The 16,584-nt window shown below is 39.9% G+C and overlaps 1 protein-coding gene across 1 annotated transcript; it reads left to right on the forward strand.

Annotated features, from left to right (window-relative positions):
* Nucleotides 1-1,902: 1,902 nt before the first annotated feature.
* Nucleotides 1,903-16,451, forward strand: LOC309696276 (putative helicase mov-10-B.2). The gene is made up of 23 exons (XM_082517437.1): nucleotides 1,903-2,303; nucleotides 3,360-3,462; nucleotides 6,023-6,204; nucleotides 6,555-6,651; nucleotides 6,749-6,890; nucleotides 6,993-7,245; nucleotides 7,345-7,455; nucleotides 8,241-8,418; nucleotides 8,909-9,051; nucleotides 9,160-9,336; nucleotides 9,582-9,694; nucleotides 9,812-10,008; nucleotides 10,318-10,415; nucleotides 10,545-10,642; nucleotides 10,731-10,829; nucleotides 11,626-11,731; nucleotides 11,814-11,931; nucleotides 14,540-14,731; nucleotides 14,856-14,933; nucleotides 15,017-15,142; nucleotides 15,228-15,316; nucleotides 15,435-15,547; nucleotides 15,684-16,451. The coding sequence occupies exons 1-23, from the start codon at nucleotides 2,170-2,172 to the stop codon at nucleotides 15,743-15,745; spliced, it is 3,009 nt and encodes a 1,002-aa protein (XP_082373563.1). The 5' UTR covers nucleotides 1,903-2,169; the 3' UTR covers nucleotides 15,746-16,451.
* Nucleotides 16,452-16,584: the final 133 nt, after the last annotated feature.

Genomic DNA, 16,584 nt, shown 5'->3' on the forward strand with positions numbered 1-16,584 from the left:
TTTTTAAACAGTTAGCTGAATGCCAACAGGTGTGAGCTCTCTCTGCGCCTCACACACCTGCCTGCCTCCTACACAACACCAGAGAGGGGAAAGAGCGCACAGAGTCAGTAGGGTTGTGTATTCTGTTTTATCTTGTTTTATCTTTATCTTGTCCAAGGTTTCATTTTCAAGGTTTCCCCTTTTAATTTCATTTGCAGTCGATTAAAGTTTCCACTGGTGTGTAAAGGCTGCACTTTGGCCTTTAAGGGGCTCTATCTCTTTCTTTGTGTCCTCTTTTTGTTTTTCAAGAAGTCTCTCTTTGCCCTATTACCAGAAGTAGAAGAGTCACAGGGCTGTTGGTACTCGCTTTGTACCTGGTTCAGTTTTTTCAAACACTCAAACGCATTATGTAATGTAAAAAAGGGTTTACCTTTTATTTTTCAGAGTAATGATTAATAATGATTATTAATTGGCTGAGCTAACAGGTGTTAATGCTCAATGAACACTTAAAAACACTATTTATCAAGCTAAATAGGCATAAACAATCAAATCAATATAGAACAGTCCTCTTAACACAGGAAGTGGCTTGATGAGAGTTTTTATTCCACACAACTGTGTACTGAATCACACAACTTGTTTCCTTCTTTTTTGCAGATAAGTATCTCTGTGTGAAGTGTATGTAGTGTAAAATTAAACTATGTCAAAAAATGAGGAAGAGTCTAAGTATCCTGTTTTTTCTGTAAGACAAATGGTTTCTGCTGACAACAGAGATTGAGGAATACAACCAGAATGTGGTTCTTTGTTTAGACTCGTGAAAAGCAACACTGAACATCTTGTTCTGTGTGTGATGTGACTCATACAGACTGTGGTGTCAAAGCTAAAAAATCATGGTTTCTCTGGCGGAAACCTTGACGACTTAGGGCCTTACTTAAAAAAAAAGTCATGCATGTATAATTTAAAAAGTCTTAACTGAACGTACTATAAACAATACTCGGCGCATGCTCAGCATTTCAACTCAGTTTGTCAGACTCAGAGTGAACTCTTACTCAGGCAGAGGAGCCCTGTTTTAGCACTGACATGCATTCAGACACCTCATTAACGGCATCAAACTGCTTATTTGTGTTTTCATCGAAAGACATAACAACACGTTTATTTTGTCGTTTTTATTTGTCTCTCATCTCCTGGGACCGCTTCTTCCGCACTTATATGTGTTCTACAACGTGCACGAGCGCGCAGGGGAGGCAGGGGAGGGGCCGGTTGCGTTAGGAGACTTGATTGGACAATCCCGTTTCAGAACAGAAAATAACCCAATGGGCTGCTGTCAGTGTTGTCAGTGTTTGCAGGGCCGGTGCGCAGCCACAAGTGGGTCGGGCCACAGGGCAAATGCCCGATATGTCAGATTACAGGTCGAGGCCTGTTTGCGAGCATGTTCGTCGCTGTTATTGAATTTCCATGGCTTTGATAAACAGGCGGCTTGTTATTACCACCTAATGGCAATGTTTTGCATATCATTTTAAGCGAATATATATCTGTCTTCCTTTCTGTCCTTGATCCCACTTTAGGAGTGGGATGATGGGCCAGAGTACAAGTCGTGTTTTAAGTCATAAAGCTCAATGCATGCTACAGCCATACCATTCATTATGTTTCTTTTTCTATTTTTGAGTCAATAATAAAACAAAAACAAATTAAGACAAATTTAATTATGGGCGTTGTGTTGACCCATTTTGATTCAAGGAAAGAAGTTCAAGGAAGGTAACTCAGCTTGTCTCGTGCCATTACAACCAGTACGTGGTTTCAACAGATATCAGAGCGAGATAACAGTCACGCAATTAATAGTGACGTGGCAGAGACTGCCTCGTCCTATGGCATCGCTTTATTGCGCTGTTATGTTTTGTTTGCAGATGCTCTCAGGTGATTTTGCATCTCAGCGCGTTAAGTTTCATTTCTCCGGCCTGACTGACTCTCTGGGTGTGCCTGCTTTTAGTCTCCGAGCATGACTGTTTCAGTACGCAGCAGATAGCATAGAGGTGCTCCGCCCATGCGGGCGGTCAAGGAATGGAAAGCTAAAGCCCAGTCTTAGGGTATTGCTTTATGAAATAAACACAAGCTGTGCGTTGATGCGTTACATCCGCATTTAGACGATCGGCACGGACGATTTAGGATATACTCTGATAATATCAACTATTGATCATGGTTAATGTGAAGTTATCTATCCGCTGCAAAATTGGACTCGAGTTCTTCGAGTTTTTGAAGGAGACTAATCGAGTATCCATCACAGACAGGATTCAGCTGAGAGACATTTACAACAATGAGTTCCGGATGAGGTGGGTTCTTGATCACTGTTATTTATAAAAGTATCCATAACCAAAAACTGCAGTAAAAGTTGAAGTACTGAATCGACTTCTTGAAGTAAAAGCCAAAAAGTGCAGGCTCTGAAATGTACTCAAAGTGAGAACGTAAAAAAGTAGGTCCTTGAGGGAATTCTACCACCAATTTTTGTGCAACTGAACCTTGTGCCAAATTAATATAAGACTGAAATCAGTCTGTTATGTAGGATACCAGCAAAACAAACAAATTTATATATATAAATTTTTCTTCTGATGTCTACATTGTGGAGGGTGACTTTGCCTTGAGTACAATCAGAGGTTAAAGTGGAATTCGGCTGGTATGGAAGCCCTAAGATCAGTTGTTGTCGTTTAGTGGGGAAAATAATAATAATAATAATAATTATAATAATTATAATAATTTCTTAAATTTCTGTATGTTTTAACTTTTATCTTCTATTTTTATCATTGTGTATATTTCCAGTTTTTATCTGTTGTACAGTGTCCTTGGGTGCTTTGAAAGGCGCTATTTAAATAAAATGTATTATTATTATTAGTGGGGAAAAGAATGATAACTCACAATTTTATGATCGGCTAACCTGCTGCTCTTTGTGGATTTACAGAAATGAATTGAACAAGATGTCAGCAGATGTTTCACAACCTATCTCGGCTTTTTTCCATTTCCTAAACAAACAGCATTGGTATAAATTTTACAGGTCATACACAGATGTGATTGAAAATGACGACATTAATCTTTAAATCTGTATCAGAAATCACTGTGCAGTCCTTCCCTTTACACATAACCCCTCTTTTTCCTTTTGTCTCCTGTCTGTCTTACAATTTTCTCCATCTCTGACTAAAGTTAGAATTCTCTCCCTGAAAAAGCAGCAGTAAAGCAGCTGGACCTTTCGTTAGCAACACTGTGCGGCAGACTGCGCACAGTTTGTGTTCTTGCTGATGTTTGTTGAGTTAATAGAAATGTTGCATTTGATATTTTCTGCCACTTGAAAAGTGAACTTACTTTGTTACCAATGATATTCTTTGTAAACACTTCAGGAATCCAGAGGCCAAAGATCCAAACTTTGGGTCAGTCCTGTATGCCCTGAAAGTGTCCAACAAAATAACAAGACAAAGAGACACTATTCGTTTCAACTCCAAGGTATGCACTACTCCTCTTTCATTATCTGTTATACCAGAATCTCTAACGGTACATGTGTTTCTTAACAATTACTGATTTCAATGATTGATTGATTGATTGATTGATTTTTTACCATAAAACTTACATTTTCACATTTTATTTAAGCACATCACTCAGTCTTGTAGTTGAGATAACAAGGCATGTCTGATATTTTTTTAGAATCTCTCAGTGATACAACTTCAAGTGAAACATTTAAATTTAAAATCAGTTAATCATACAGGTAAATAATGTTTATCTGATGAAACAAAAACAAAATACTGGCGGCTGATTATAGCCCAATGAAATGAATCTTAGCCTTTAGTCATTGTTGGGTAAAGTCCAGATGGCAGCTCGTGGATTGAGGTAGGTGCGGTGCTGGTGTTGAGTTGGTGATCACGTGCCACACTGATGTTCCCTTAGAGTCAGTGCTACAGTGTCAATGGAAAATTGTATTTAGTAGTCAGTATAATCTTTTAGTGATATAAGTTTGCTTATGGTAGGATGCTGTTTGTAGTTATTTGGTAGTGACAGGATGTGTGATTTTTAGCAGGCTTGGTTCACCCCCACATCCTGGGAGCGTGGGAGAGGTCGTACCTTGTTTTATTGTTTTAACGTAGCTATGTCTGTTTTAGTCTAAGTGCTTTAACTGCTGGACTTCCTCACCGTGCCATCTAGGGTGGGGGAGACTACCCTCTTTATGACCAAGGATGTACCTTTTGTGCTTTCATGTTATATGACCCTTTGATCAACACACACACACACACACACACACACACACACACACACACACACACACACACACACACACACACACACACACACTGGAGTCTCTTAGAGTGGAGGCTGCCCTTGCTAGCAAGAAGTTCTGTGTGTTTCTCTTCTCTGAGTCTTTACTGAAGAAGTGTTTTAGAACATTTTCCCTAACATACAGTATAAAGAAGAACAGGGCTTTATTTGGAATATCTATTCCTTAATTGTGTTTACATCAAGCGTCAGGATACAGCTAATCCGCTGACATTATGCAAATGTTTTTACAGTGACTGTGAGGCATATATACCACTTAGGCATCAGCAAAGACTTCATTGTTAGCTGTTACTTCCTGTTTCTCCAGTGCACAATAGTGAACATATTTTTATTTGGTTTTCAAGGTTTTATGTTTTCAACATTTGACAATAAAATGAATAAATGAAACAATTTTTTCCAAATTGTGATGTTTTTACAGATATAATACAGGTCATTGATAGTAGTCGTAGTTTCTCTGACAGTGTTTATCATTTTGGTAATTTCCTTCTGTGACTTTTCCAGAATAACTTTTGTATTTTAATATAACCGTACCAATAAAACAGTTATCTGCCCTTCCATTTTCATACCTGAGAATGCCACAGAGTTAAATCTGGGCTATGCAGGCTTATTTTTTTTAATGTAAAAAGGCAAACTTCTTGGTTATCACAGAGGAGGTCAAAGAGTAAAGCTATTCTCAACCTGTTATATGTTGATATATATGAGTGTTCATATCTTATCTCATATCTTATCTCATATCCCTCCCCGTTGCTTGGCTCTTGCTTGCTCACAAGGGGTCGTCTGATTGTTGGGGTTTTCTGTGTATTATTGTGTCTGTCTGTCCGTCCGTCCATCCGTTCAGCATTTTGAGCACTTTTTAGCTGTTTTCGTGCCTTTGGAAGGATTTTATCAGCAGGATAGCACTAAAACCATCTAAGAGACCATCATGAACTTCACACACGTGTAACAGTTGAAATCAAAGTGATGATTTATTTGGAGGGAGTGTGCTTTGAGCCATGAGTACTTAATAAAGGTTATCCCAGCACAAAGGTAGAGCTGCAATCTGTTCTTTTAGCAACATAAATGTTACATCAGAGAAATTTATTGAAATGGGCTTTTGAAATTGGTATTGTGAGTTTTAAATCATGATGTGCCATCTACTGTACACCTCATGTATTCTAACTTCAGTGTTAGAGGAGGTGCAAGTGGAAGCAAAGTTCATATTTACAGTAAACATTCTTACCCTAGTTTGCTATTGACAGAGGGCAACTGTTTCCTTGTTTTCAGCATGTTTGACCTCACCTCATAGTAAAAAGCCAAACAGGTTCTAAAAGACATTAAGGTATTATTATTGTCTAAAACAAAACTGGTTCAGCTTGCTCTTCTTCTTCTTTTTTTGTATTTGTTAATAGGAGGATCATTAATTGTGTTAGCAATGGTTAAAATAAAATAGCTTTTTTTTTTTATAGGACAACATTTTATAGGACTTAATATTCTTAAACTGTCCACAGGAATCAGTTTAAAATTTTGAAGTCAAAGCGAGTTAAGGAATCAGAGTTCACGTAAGGACAGGATGCTGTCACTTCCTCAAAAATACATCCTGTTGTCTGAAGAAAATACTTCAGAGTTTCTTAAGACGACGCTCATTCTCTTTCTTGGTTGCAACTTTATAAGCTCAGATAAATAAAGCCAGAAACGTGACAGTGGTTTTTCTTTTTCTAAATCCTAAAATAAAACTGACATGAAGTGATGATCCACACAGGTCAAAGCTCTTTACGTGGACCAGTGGCAGTGGCAGAGAGACCGTAAACCGACGCCTGCCCAGAATGGAGCAGCCAGTCCGGGGATGGGACAGACAGCAGCCTCTGCAGATGAGGCAGAGACAGGAGTAAGATACCGGAGGAAAACAGCCAGTCTCCTGATGAACAAACTCAAGTCAGAGAGGTAACCTGGCAGACTCCTTTCTGCACAATGCAACTCACAGTGTGAACATGCTTTTTATTTTTAAGGCAAACCATTAGGAATGTTTTTGTTTAATGAGTAAATGAAATGTGAAACATGGGAAAACACAACTCATGTGCTGTGGCAAACAGGCCAGGCATGTATGCAGAACATGGAGGTGCGAGTGTGGCTACTTCAGTCCATTAACCTCTGTCACTCACTCAGAGCATCCGCCTCTGCTGCCTGTATTACTTCTGCATGCAGCTAGAAAAGAAAGGCAAACGTGAAAGAAGTGGCCTGAACCCCTGCAGTAAAACAGTGAATCAATGCCTCTGATCTTCTCCCACCTACAGAACCCACTTCATATCTGACAAAAATGGGATCAGCATCACATCCGAACGTTCGTTTGAGAATGGAAAACTTCACTTACGTGTGGAAGAGACCTTTGAGGTATTTAAGCCATCAGATTGCAATGTTCCCCGATATATACATGTGCTTACAAACAAACAAAGGAAAAACTTTACAAAATGATGTGTTTTGCTAACAGAGTGAGATAACCCTGCATGTGAAGAACACTGGAACAGAAACTGTGTATTTCACCTACTACACACCTCTACACTGGCTCAAGTGCTTGTCGCTGGTTGACGAGCAGAAAGTGACCAAACAGAACCCCCTGACACTAAAACCAGGTGACGCGAGCATCACAGATAAGCTAGCTCGTTTGACTCACATTTGACTCACAGATTACAGGTTGAATTTGACCATTAATGCACTCAACATCCGGGTTTCAGGTGACAGCTATAAAATCCAGGCTGTCTTCCGCTTCAGCTTGGTTGGTTTCTATCCAGCTACACTCGCCTTTGAATTCAAACCAGACCTGCAGCCATCCTCTGCTGCATTTTACATTGTGCGCTTTATTGAGGCTGAGTGTGTAACTTCCTTGGGACTGGAGCTAGCACCTACAGCCCCCTACAAACCTCGCTCCATCCCCGCCTGGACTCCTGAGGTTGATTGCATGACTGTGGAAGGGGTGCCACCTGAAGGGTACTAAGCTTTATTTAGCTGTTAAACGTACTCTGTAAATGTACAAAAATACATTTTCTGTCTCTTTTATAATACTACACCTTTATTTGTCTCCTTAAGGCTGGCATTAATACATCTAAAATACGTGGTTAAGCTGAAAGAGTATCGAGTACCATCATACATCCGTAACCTCCTTACATCACTGAAGTACTCATCATTCAATGCTAAAAGGTAAGAAAGAGCCTTGAGATTGTGGTAAATGTTAAATGGTAGTTTGCCTCACTCATGTTTATTTTCCATTAGTTTTTTATGAGGTTAAAGTGTTTTAAAAATTGCAGTGTTATCAGTTTGTTGTCAGTGTCTTCTGATTTCACTAATCTGGTGACATCTTTTATGATATTTAACAATGATCTCTTTTGAGACAATAGGACAAAAACATAGATTAACTAGAGGGGCAGTGGAAGAACATACACCAAGGCAATGTTATTTCAATTCCATTCTGCACTAAAACTAATTTAGTCTTCTTCTTTTTTTTTGAACACCTCTCCACCAAAGCAGTTTTACACAACTTTTCTGTGTGTTATCGATCGTAAATGTATGTGAATGTCCTTCCCAGCTGGATGGGATGTTAGTTGGTCTTCCACATTGTGGGAAAGGAGCAGGTGCTTTTACCACTAGAAAGTGGGCATGATGTCTAGTTTGCCCTGCATATCCAGTATTTCCAGTAGTGACAATCCTTCTAAAAGACACTGCTGTTTGCTATATGTGAGAAAGGGCGACTGTGGAAAACACGTCATCTCATTCTCCTGAGATTGTCCTAAATTTGTGTGTGATATGGCTCAATTTTTCATAAAATTCAAGCTTGGTAGTTTTTGTGTAATCTTGGTGACAAACAGCAATGATCAGCAATTAAGAAATTGATGTGATCTACTGAGATCCTCTAATCTCAACTCAGCTTCTGTGATATGATTTGCAGTATACAATGTCATCTGTTTTTCATGTGGTGTGTCTCAAAGAGCCATACTGGAGAGTCCCTTGAACTGGGAGAACTACACAGAGAGGTTCCAGGTGCTGCTGTATCTGGAGGAGCTTCAGATGGAGGTGGACATCAAGAGATACAACATCCCCAATACTGACAGAGGACATGCTACCATGACTAAAGACAAAACGAACAAGAAGCTTCTTGTTCTGGAGGTAAATGTATCAGATATGTCAGACATATGATTCTGATCACATTTAGTTGTTACCATTAGTTCAATTATAAAAATGTATAAGACCAACTAACAGCTCAGCCTCTCTTAGTGCTATATGTAATATGGTGAGAAAGAACAGTACAACACCTGAAAAATTAAAGAAATAAGCAAGTTGTTAGTGAGCATATAACTGAAGGTTTCATTCATTTCATGAAGAGTTATAAAAATTAACACTGAAAAATACCCCTCAGTTATGAAGGTCATTCATTTAAACCCATATCAAACTCATACAAAACATACTACATACCTAAATATGGTCATTCTTCACTGACCCATTCATATGTTAAGCTTGTTTTTCATGTCGGTTCCTAAAAATGACAAGGACCTCTACACAACCTTGACTGCTTGTGGCAGCTTGTGGGACACATTCAGCTCATGTTTGTGTCATCACGGTTATCCTTGTGACAGATAGCTCTTGTCCCTTTTCCCAGGTGCCTGGTGTGGCTGAGAACCGTCCCTCTGTGCTCCGAGGAGATAAGCTGCTGGTGTATCCTGTTGGAGAACCAGGGGTCAAGTACTGTGGCTACGTCCACAGTGTGCACCTGGACAGTGTTAAACTGGGTTTCAGCTCCCAGTAAGATGATGACTGTTTAGCATTATAAAAGTACAAATCAAGGGAGATTAATACATTTCTAGTAAAGTGATATTTGTGGCATCTTAGGTTTTGTGAATTTCTTTACAGGTTGGTCAGCCGCTTTGTAGAAGGTATGAAGTTCAGTGTTGAGTTCACTATAACCCGCCTGACTCTGCGTCTCCAGCACAGAGCGGCAGAACTGGCTTCTTCATATAGACTGGAAAGCGTGTTGTTTCCTGCTGAACCCAACATGTCCTTTCAGCCAAAGGACCTTCCCAATCTCAGGTTAGAAACTCTAGTGGACTGATCACATACTTTTTTTAATACACAGTGCATGTGTTATCCTTTTTCTCTACATGTAAATAAATAATGGATGATCATCAGTGCTGCACTACTCAGCCGAGGCTGAAATTTTGGTTCTCTGTATACACTTAAAATGTATAAATCATCCTGAAATGACAGGAGTGATTCAGGCATGTGATTCAGCTCTAAAATTATTCCTTTTTTTCCATTTATTTTTCCATCAACAGGCTGTTTGATAGGCAGCTGGAGAAAAATCCAGAGCAATATCAGGCAGTACAACACATTGTAGCTGGCTCATCCAAACCTGCCCCCTACCTGATTTTTGGTCCACCTGGAACTGGTACTGGGTCCCAAAGATTGCTACCCCTCTGCTTTTGAGCTGCTATAGAAGGAACTTATCATAAGTCTGAAAATGCAACTCAGCTGATGCCGTTTTTATGTTTCCTGTTCTATTCAGGAAAAACAGTGACTGTGGTGGAGGCCATCAAGCAGATAGAGAAGACACAAGCTAACTGCTACATTCTGGCATGCACTCCAACCAACAGTGCTGCTGATCTGCTTTGCAAGAGGATTCTGGAGCATGTGGACAAGCGTAAAGTATATCGCATGTATGCCAGCAGCTGGGACCCAAAACTTGTTCCTGATGAACTAATGGTCAGTGCTGGGAGTTCATTTAATGAAAATGATTTGTTTTTCTTTTTTAATGGAGATGCAGTTTATCAAGAAACTAACTCTGCATTACCTTTCATTCACCTGTGATATTAGAGCAAACTTTCATTCAGTAGTTTACATTTAAGTATCTACTATATGTGAAATGCACTTCATGACTGTAATGTTCATGCATGACACACTGAATGAGGACTCACTCACTCATTTCTTAACCACAGTGTTGATGTGCGTTCTAGTGCTTGATGCTATTGTATTAAGTCTCACTGAGGTTTATGATACGATGGCACTTTACAGGAATGCTCTAACCTGGTTGGGGAGTGTTACATTTTCCCTGCTAAAGAAGAGCTGATGACGTATAAGATCATGGTCACCACCCTGTTTACTGCCGGAAGGTAGTGAATGACTCACACTGCAGTCATATCTGCATGACACTGTCTATAACATTAACACAACATTAAACATGACAGATGAACGTGGCAAATATGACTTTGTGCCATGTAAAGATTTGTTGATCTGTGCAGATTCGTCTCAGGTGACATTCCAGCAGAACATTTCACTCATGTGTTTATTGATGAGGCTGGACATGCTGTGGAGACTGAGTGTATAATACCATTGGCAGGTATAAACAACAAAGAGTTTTCCTTTCTAGAGCTGTACTAAATTTGATTTATATGATGATTGATTTTTGTTATTTTGTGGGACCAAAGGGTTGCTTGATGCAACGGCTGGTCAGGTTGTTCTGGCTGGAGACCCCAAGCAGCTTGGCCCCATTCTTAGATCTCCTTATGCTCTGAAATACGGCATGGGTAAGTACAGACGTAAGAACACTTATGTTGCCTTGCGCACAAATCTACTGTAATACAGAGAAATAAGGCTACATAGTATTTTTCCTCCTCCCACAGTCCAAGGACGTGCGTGTTTTTGGGGATTCTGAATTGGCCACAAGGTGCTGAGAAAGAGTATTCCAGATGTGACATTTGTTTTGAGTGTGTTGATGGAGAAGTACAGAAAAGGTCAGAAGATGTTGCACTGTGTCTTTGTGGATCTAAAGAAAGCAGATGATAGAGTGCCAACAAAGGAGCTGTGGTACTGCATGAAGAAGTCAAGAGTGGCAGAGAAATATGTGAGAGTGGTGCATGAGGACAGCGAGACAGTGGTGAGGTGTGGAGTAAAGGGTGTGGGATTACATCAAGGATTGGCTCTGATCTCCTTCTTGCTTGCTGAGCTTGACATATTAAAATTTTCTTTGAGAGTGACCAGAATAAACGGGATTAGAAATGAGTACATCAGAGGGACAGCTTAGGTTGAGCAGAGATGGTTTGGACATGTGCAGAGGAGGGAAAGTAGATATGCTGGACACAAGATGTTGAATGTGGACTGAACGGGCAAAAAGAAAAGAGGAAGGCCACAAAGAAGATTCATGGATGTAGTGAGATGGAGGCAGATGAGCTACTGTGGCGACCCCTGGATAGCCTTCAGCCCTGGCTTGGACAAGTGGTTAAAAAAAAAAAAAGATGAATGAATGGATGGATACTGCCCGGAACTGTTTCCCTGTGTGTAGCAAACTGACATTTGGTTTTAAAAACTCTGTGCTGTCTACAGGAGTGTCCCTCTTGGAGCGGCTGATGAATAACTTCTCTCTGTACCAGAAGAACGCTGATGGTGTGTTCAGCAAACATTTTGTTACCAAGCTGCTGCGTAACTACAGGTGTGCTAGAAGAGAGTCTAAGGATGCTCGGTGACAAAAACTTGATTTGCTTGATTTGCAACAATGTGCATTTTTCTTTCAGGTCTCATCCTGCCATTCTCAAAATTCCCAATGAGCTTTTCTATGACGGGGAGCTGCAGGCTTGTGCAGATGAGTACGCACGAAACTTCTACTGCAACTGGGAAGAGCTACCAAAAAAGGTAGTGATTCTTCTTTTAACAAGTGTGCACTGTGCAGTGTATGTACAATTCACTAGCTGGGACCACATCCTCTGTAATGATGGGCGATGAGGGATGAGGAAGTGTGAACTGGTGCTGCGGTTTGGGGAAGGCCTTGAAGGGGACTGGCGACCAGTGATGGGAATAACGGCGTTACTTTTTTCAGTAACAAGTAATCTAACTAATTACTATTCCTATCCGGTTGTTCAGTGATGACGCGACGAATCCTACTTCCGGGTCTAAAGTAGTCTGCGTTTAATATGGCTTTTGTGTTGTTAACATGTTTAATGTTTTGTATTTTCTTTTATTTAATCTCAAAAAGCTCCTAAAACAGTCAGTGATCACCGTTGACCTCCCTCGGCTTTTATTACCGCTAATCATTTATTTAAGCTCAGTTTTTAAAACCTTAGGATGTAGCTACAGCCCAGCCCATGCAGCAGTATATGAATGACTAACCTCGTATTGTGGATGGATTATCTCAGTTGTTCTCCTGGCTGAAGTTTGGTCCTTTTACAGCATCCTGCCATGCGATTACATTTGTTCCTGACCACCGAGAACACTCACGCTAACTTTTATCGAGTGGAAAAAAAGTTAGCTTGTTTATATTATGCTAACATAGCTGTGTCGCTAGCGGTCACGTAGCACATCATTATATACCAGCTAGCCCAACTTCAGTAACCCTACAAACGTCACTGCTGTTTAGTTTCTGTCTTCATTTATGCTGGAAGTAATAGCAGAGCTGTACGTTTTAATTTGTTTCCAAAACCCCGCAGTCAGGACATGCTATATTGTATTTAGATAGAAGCTAGCGAGCTAACTCCCTGCTAACTTCTAACTCCGTTAAATGTCATAAATTCCGTTTTCACGGATGCCTGGATGTTAAACTCAATTGTTACACCTGGTAGAGCAGAACGCTGATCATTTTATTAAAGATGAAAGACTTTAGACAGTTTTTCAACTCTCAGTAATGCCACAGTGATCGTTTGATATATGGACCTGCAGCGGAGTTTAGGACCAGACACGGCTAGTGACGTCAGACTGAACAACCGGATTGTTACAATGCCGTTACAGTTACTAACAAGGAAACGCGGTCCGTTACTATTTTTCAACAAACAGACGGTTGAAGCTGTATTCAGCTGTAAGTAATCTGGACGCTGCAGCTTTAAGCAGCTGTGCGCTCCCGCGGACGATAATCACAACACCTGAGTGCTGCTGTTTGACTGAGCAAGAATAAAGTAGTCATGGTAAGCCAATCACATGACCACTTAAAGACAAAGCAACAAGGTGACATATACCAGTTTATAAATTGTGTTGATAGGCCAGTAAAACCAGAGTCATGATAAACAAGATATATGCCTGTTTATTCCTCAATAGTGTCGTCACGTAAGGACAGCGCTAGCAAGCACTCTCTTCTTATGCCCCCCCCTAACAGGGGAAGTTTTAGGAGTAGAAAAAGAGAGCGAGCGAGTTTTGAGACGTGAGAGATTTGTGACGTTTAGCGTGTTTGGAGTGTGTAGTTAATGTGCTGTCTTGTGTAGTTAGTGTGTTGTGGATAGTTTTGTGTTGTGTGTCAGAACAATGAGGCGACTGCTGTCTCCAGGTAGAAACAGCAGTGATACACCTGCTGCTGTCAGAGCTGCAGGTATCAGGCTGTGATGTTTCCTTTTATAGTGGACAGAAATGATGTTTTTGCAGTGGCACAAATAATTTGTGGCATCTTATTGAAGAACAGCTGATTGTTCTGTAAATAGTTTGAAATGGTTATTTAAAAAAATCAAGGTAAAAGGTAAATGGATGCAAATAACTTTGTTGTTTGCAAAACTTGTGCATAGGATTTTAAAATTGACATTTATATTTGCATTTAACATTATGAAATATGATTCATTAAACATGTTTGTGGTTGTTACAGTAAAAAATATAACCTTTTCTCCTCGGATTTAGTTTTTTTTGTCTGATTTTAGATCAATTGTGTTAATACAGTCTGTAAAAAATGAAAACATAACTGTAGATTCAGACACGTGAGGTTGTGCTGAAAAGGATGAGACCAAACAAGTAAATAGTTTTTAAAGGTGAGATGTGGAGGAAACATCAAAAGTAGTTAAAAATGGACAATTATACCCTGGACCCCAGAGGGTTAAACATTTTTTTTAAAGTAACGCAATAGTTACTTTTCAAGTAATTAATTACTTTTAGAATATTGTAACTCAGTTACATTTCTTTTGAAGAAGTAACTAGTAACTATAATTAATTACTTTTTCAAAGTAACTTGCCCCGGGCCGGGCAGATCCCCAGGTACTAACGAGAAATGAATGAAAGGAAAAGAGGAGAAGAGAGGGAAAATGGGGGGGGGGCATGAAAATGAGAACAGCAGGTATTGGTGAAGGGGGGCTTTTATAGCCTGAGGCCGGAGGGGGCGTGAAGGAGGAGTGGTCCCGCTCCTGAAATTCAGATGATATCTCCACATAATTCATTTACACATCCAGTCTTCTTCTACTGCTTTTGGAAATCAAAGCAACAAAAGCTTTGCTGCAACTACTCAGAGCAGTGAGGTAGTTAAAAGTTTCACCAATTCAAAATTTATGTCTTTCAGAACTTCCCAGTGATCTTCCATGGGGTGACTGGCATTGACAAACGTGAGGCCAGCAGTCCTTCTTTCTTCAATGTAGCTGAAGTGGAGGTGCTGATGGACTATGTGCGGAAACTGCTGCAGGCACAAGGCAAGAAGGGCGTGGCAAAGATTGCACCCCGAGACATAGGCATCATCGCCCCCTACAGGAAGCAGGTGTGATTAAATTTTTTTTATGTAGTGGTTACAAACCTTTGCTATAACTACAAATGAACACACGTGGATAAGATGCAGATTTAAAGGTGTGGTTAGTGGTTATGTTTTTCTTTGTGTCACACAGGTGCAGAAAATCCGCAAGGCACTGGAAAAAATTGGTCTGGAAAAAGAATTTCAATTTATGAGTATGGAAAACCTTAAGGTAACTAAATGTTGGAGAGTAAAAGACTTCAAAACACAGAGTAGCAAGTGTGTCAGAAATGCATATTTGCGTGTGTGTGTCAGGTTGGTTCAGTGGAGGAGTTCCAGGGCCAGGAGAGGAGAGTGATTTTGGTGTCTACAGTTCGAAGCAGCCCCGATTACACAGAGATGGACAAAAAGTTCAACCTGGGCTTTGTCAAAAACGAGAAGGTAAATAACGCAATCCCATACACAGACACACAAAATGAAGAGCCTGCATTTACAGATTATTGTGACACGTTCTTTTGTTGTCCAGAGATTTAATGTGGCTGTGACTCGAGCTAAAGCCCTGCTGATTGTGGTGGGAAACCCCAGAATTTTGGAAACAGATTCCACCTGGGCCCGGCACGTGACACACTCCTACTTCCGCTTTCAGCAAACGTTAAATTTTAAACTCAGCTTTAAATTTGAACGAGTGATCTGTGCTGACTTTCTTGTTCACTCTTTCTCTGTTCGCCTGCAGCTTCATCCAGTACTGCAGAGATGAAGGAGGTTACACTGGATTCACTCAGGCAGAGGAAGATGTAGATGTGTTTGTTCGACTTCAAGCACTTTACATCTCAATTGAGCCCACAGGTAGCAAACAAAGGCTAATTACAATAATTGTGCCACTGAGTAAAAACATATGAAACTGAGGGTAATTCTTTCATAAAAACCTTCCTCATATGAACATGTTAAAATTCTCCACCTTGAATTTTGCTTTTCTCACCAGTTGAGACTGCAGAGAGTGTCATTCAGCAGCAGCTGGACCCTGAGTGGAGGAATGACATGTGAGCCAAAGGAGAGCCCCAAAAGCTGTTCAGAGGAATTCATTTCAGCACCATCAAACTGTCCTAAATGAACACTTTGCTATATCAAATGTCCAAAACAAGAGAGAATAACCAAAGTATATTTTACTAGATAATCTTGACCAAAGACAATGATAGACATAACTGTTTTGTGTTTAAAGCAACTATGTTGTCTCAGGGAACTGCACCACTAACACCAGCAACTTCTCACAATTACATGGTGACAATAAATCTTGAGACTGAAAAGTTCCTCAAGCAGCTCAGAAGTGCACTTTTCCAGCACTAGGAGAACAGATGAAGCAGTCTGTGCATAGGACCGAGTGTGCTTTACAAACGTGCACTTTATATGCAAGGATTCTTCTGTGTCATCTGATCATCAATAGAATCCAAAAGGAGCAGTTCGGGACCACGCCTGACTTTGCGAAGGAGCAAATTACTTGAATTTACAGTTTTAAATCAATCTGTGCTTAAGTATTAACTGGTTGTTAAATAACTGAAATGTACATGTCATAGTGTACATAGTGTTGCCTGCCCATGTATGAGACTTTCAATGTATTTCTTAATTACAGTTACCAAACAGCAATTTTATTCATTTTCTTATCAATGGAGTAATTGTAAGGTTCATTTTAAATCAAATTATTTAAATAAATCTAAGATGACAACACACGAGGTCACTTGAATGTTCAAACCTACCAATTTTGTTTTGTTGTTTTTTTACTTGTAAGTCTGAGGTCTCTTTAATTCTCATTTTAAATATTATACCAAGGGGATGCCAAAAGAAAGTTAAATGCTGATTTACTTATAGAATAGAAGTCAGTTGTAATA

This window comes from Aulonocara stuartgranti (genome assembly GCF_965226115.1).
Source record: "Aulonocara stuartgranti genome assembly, chromosome: 20".
NCBI classification, from domain to species: domain Eukaryota; kingdom Metazoa; phylum Chordata; class Actinopteri; order Cichliformes; family Cichlidae; genus Aulonocara; species Aulonocara stuartgranti.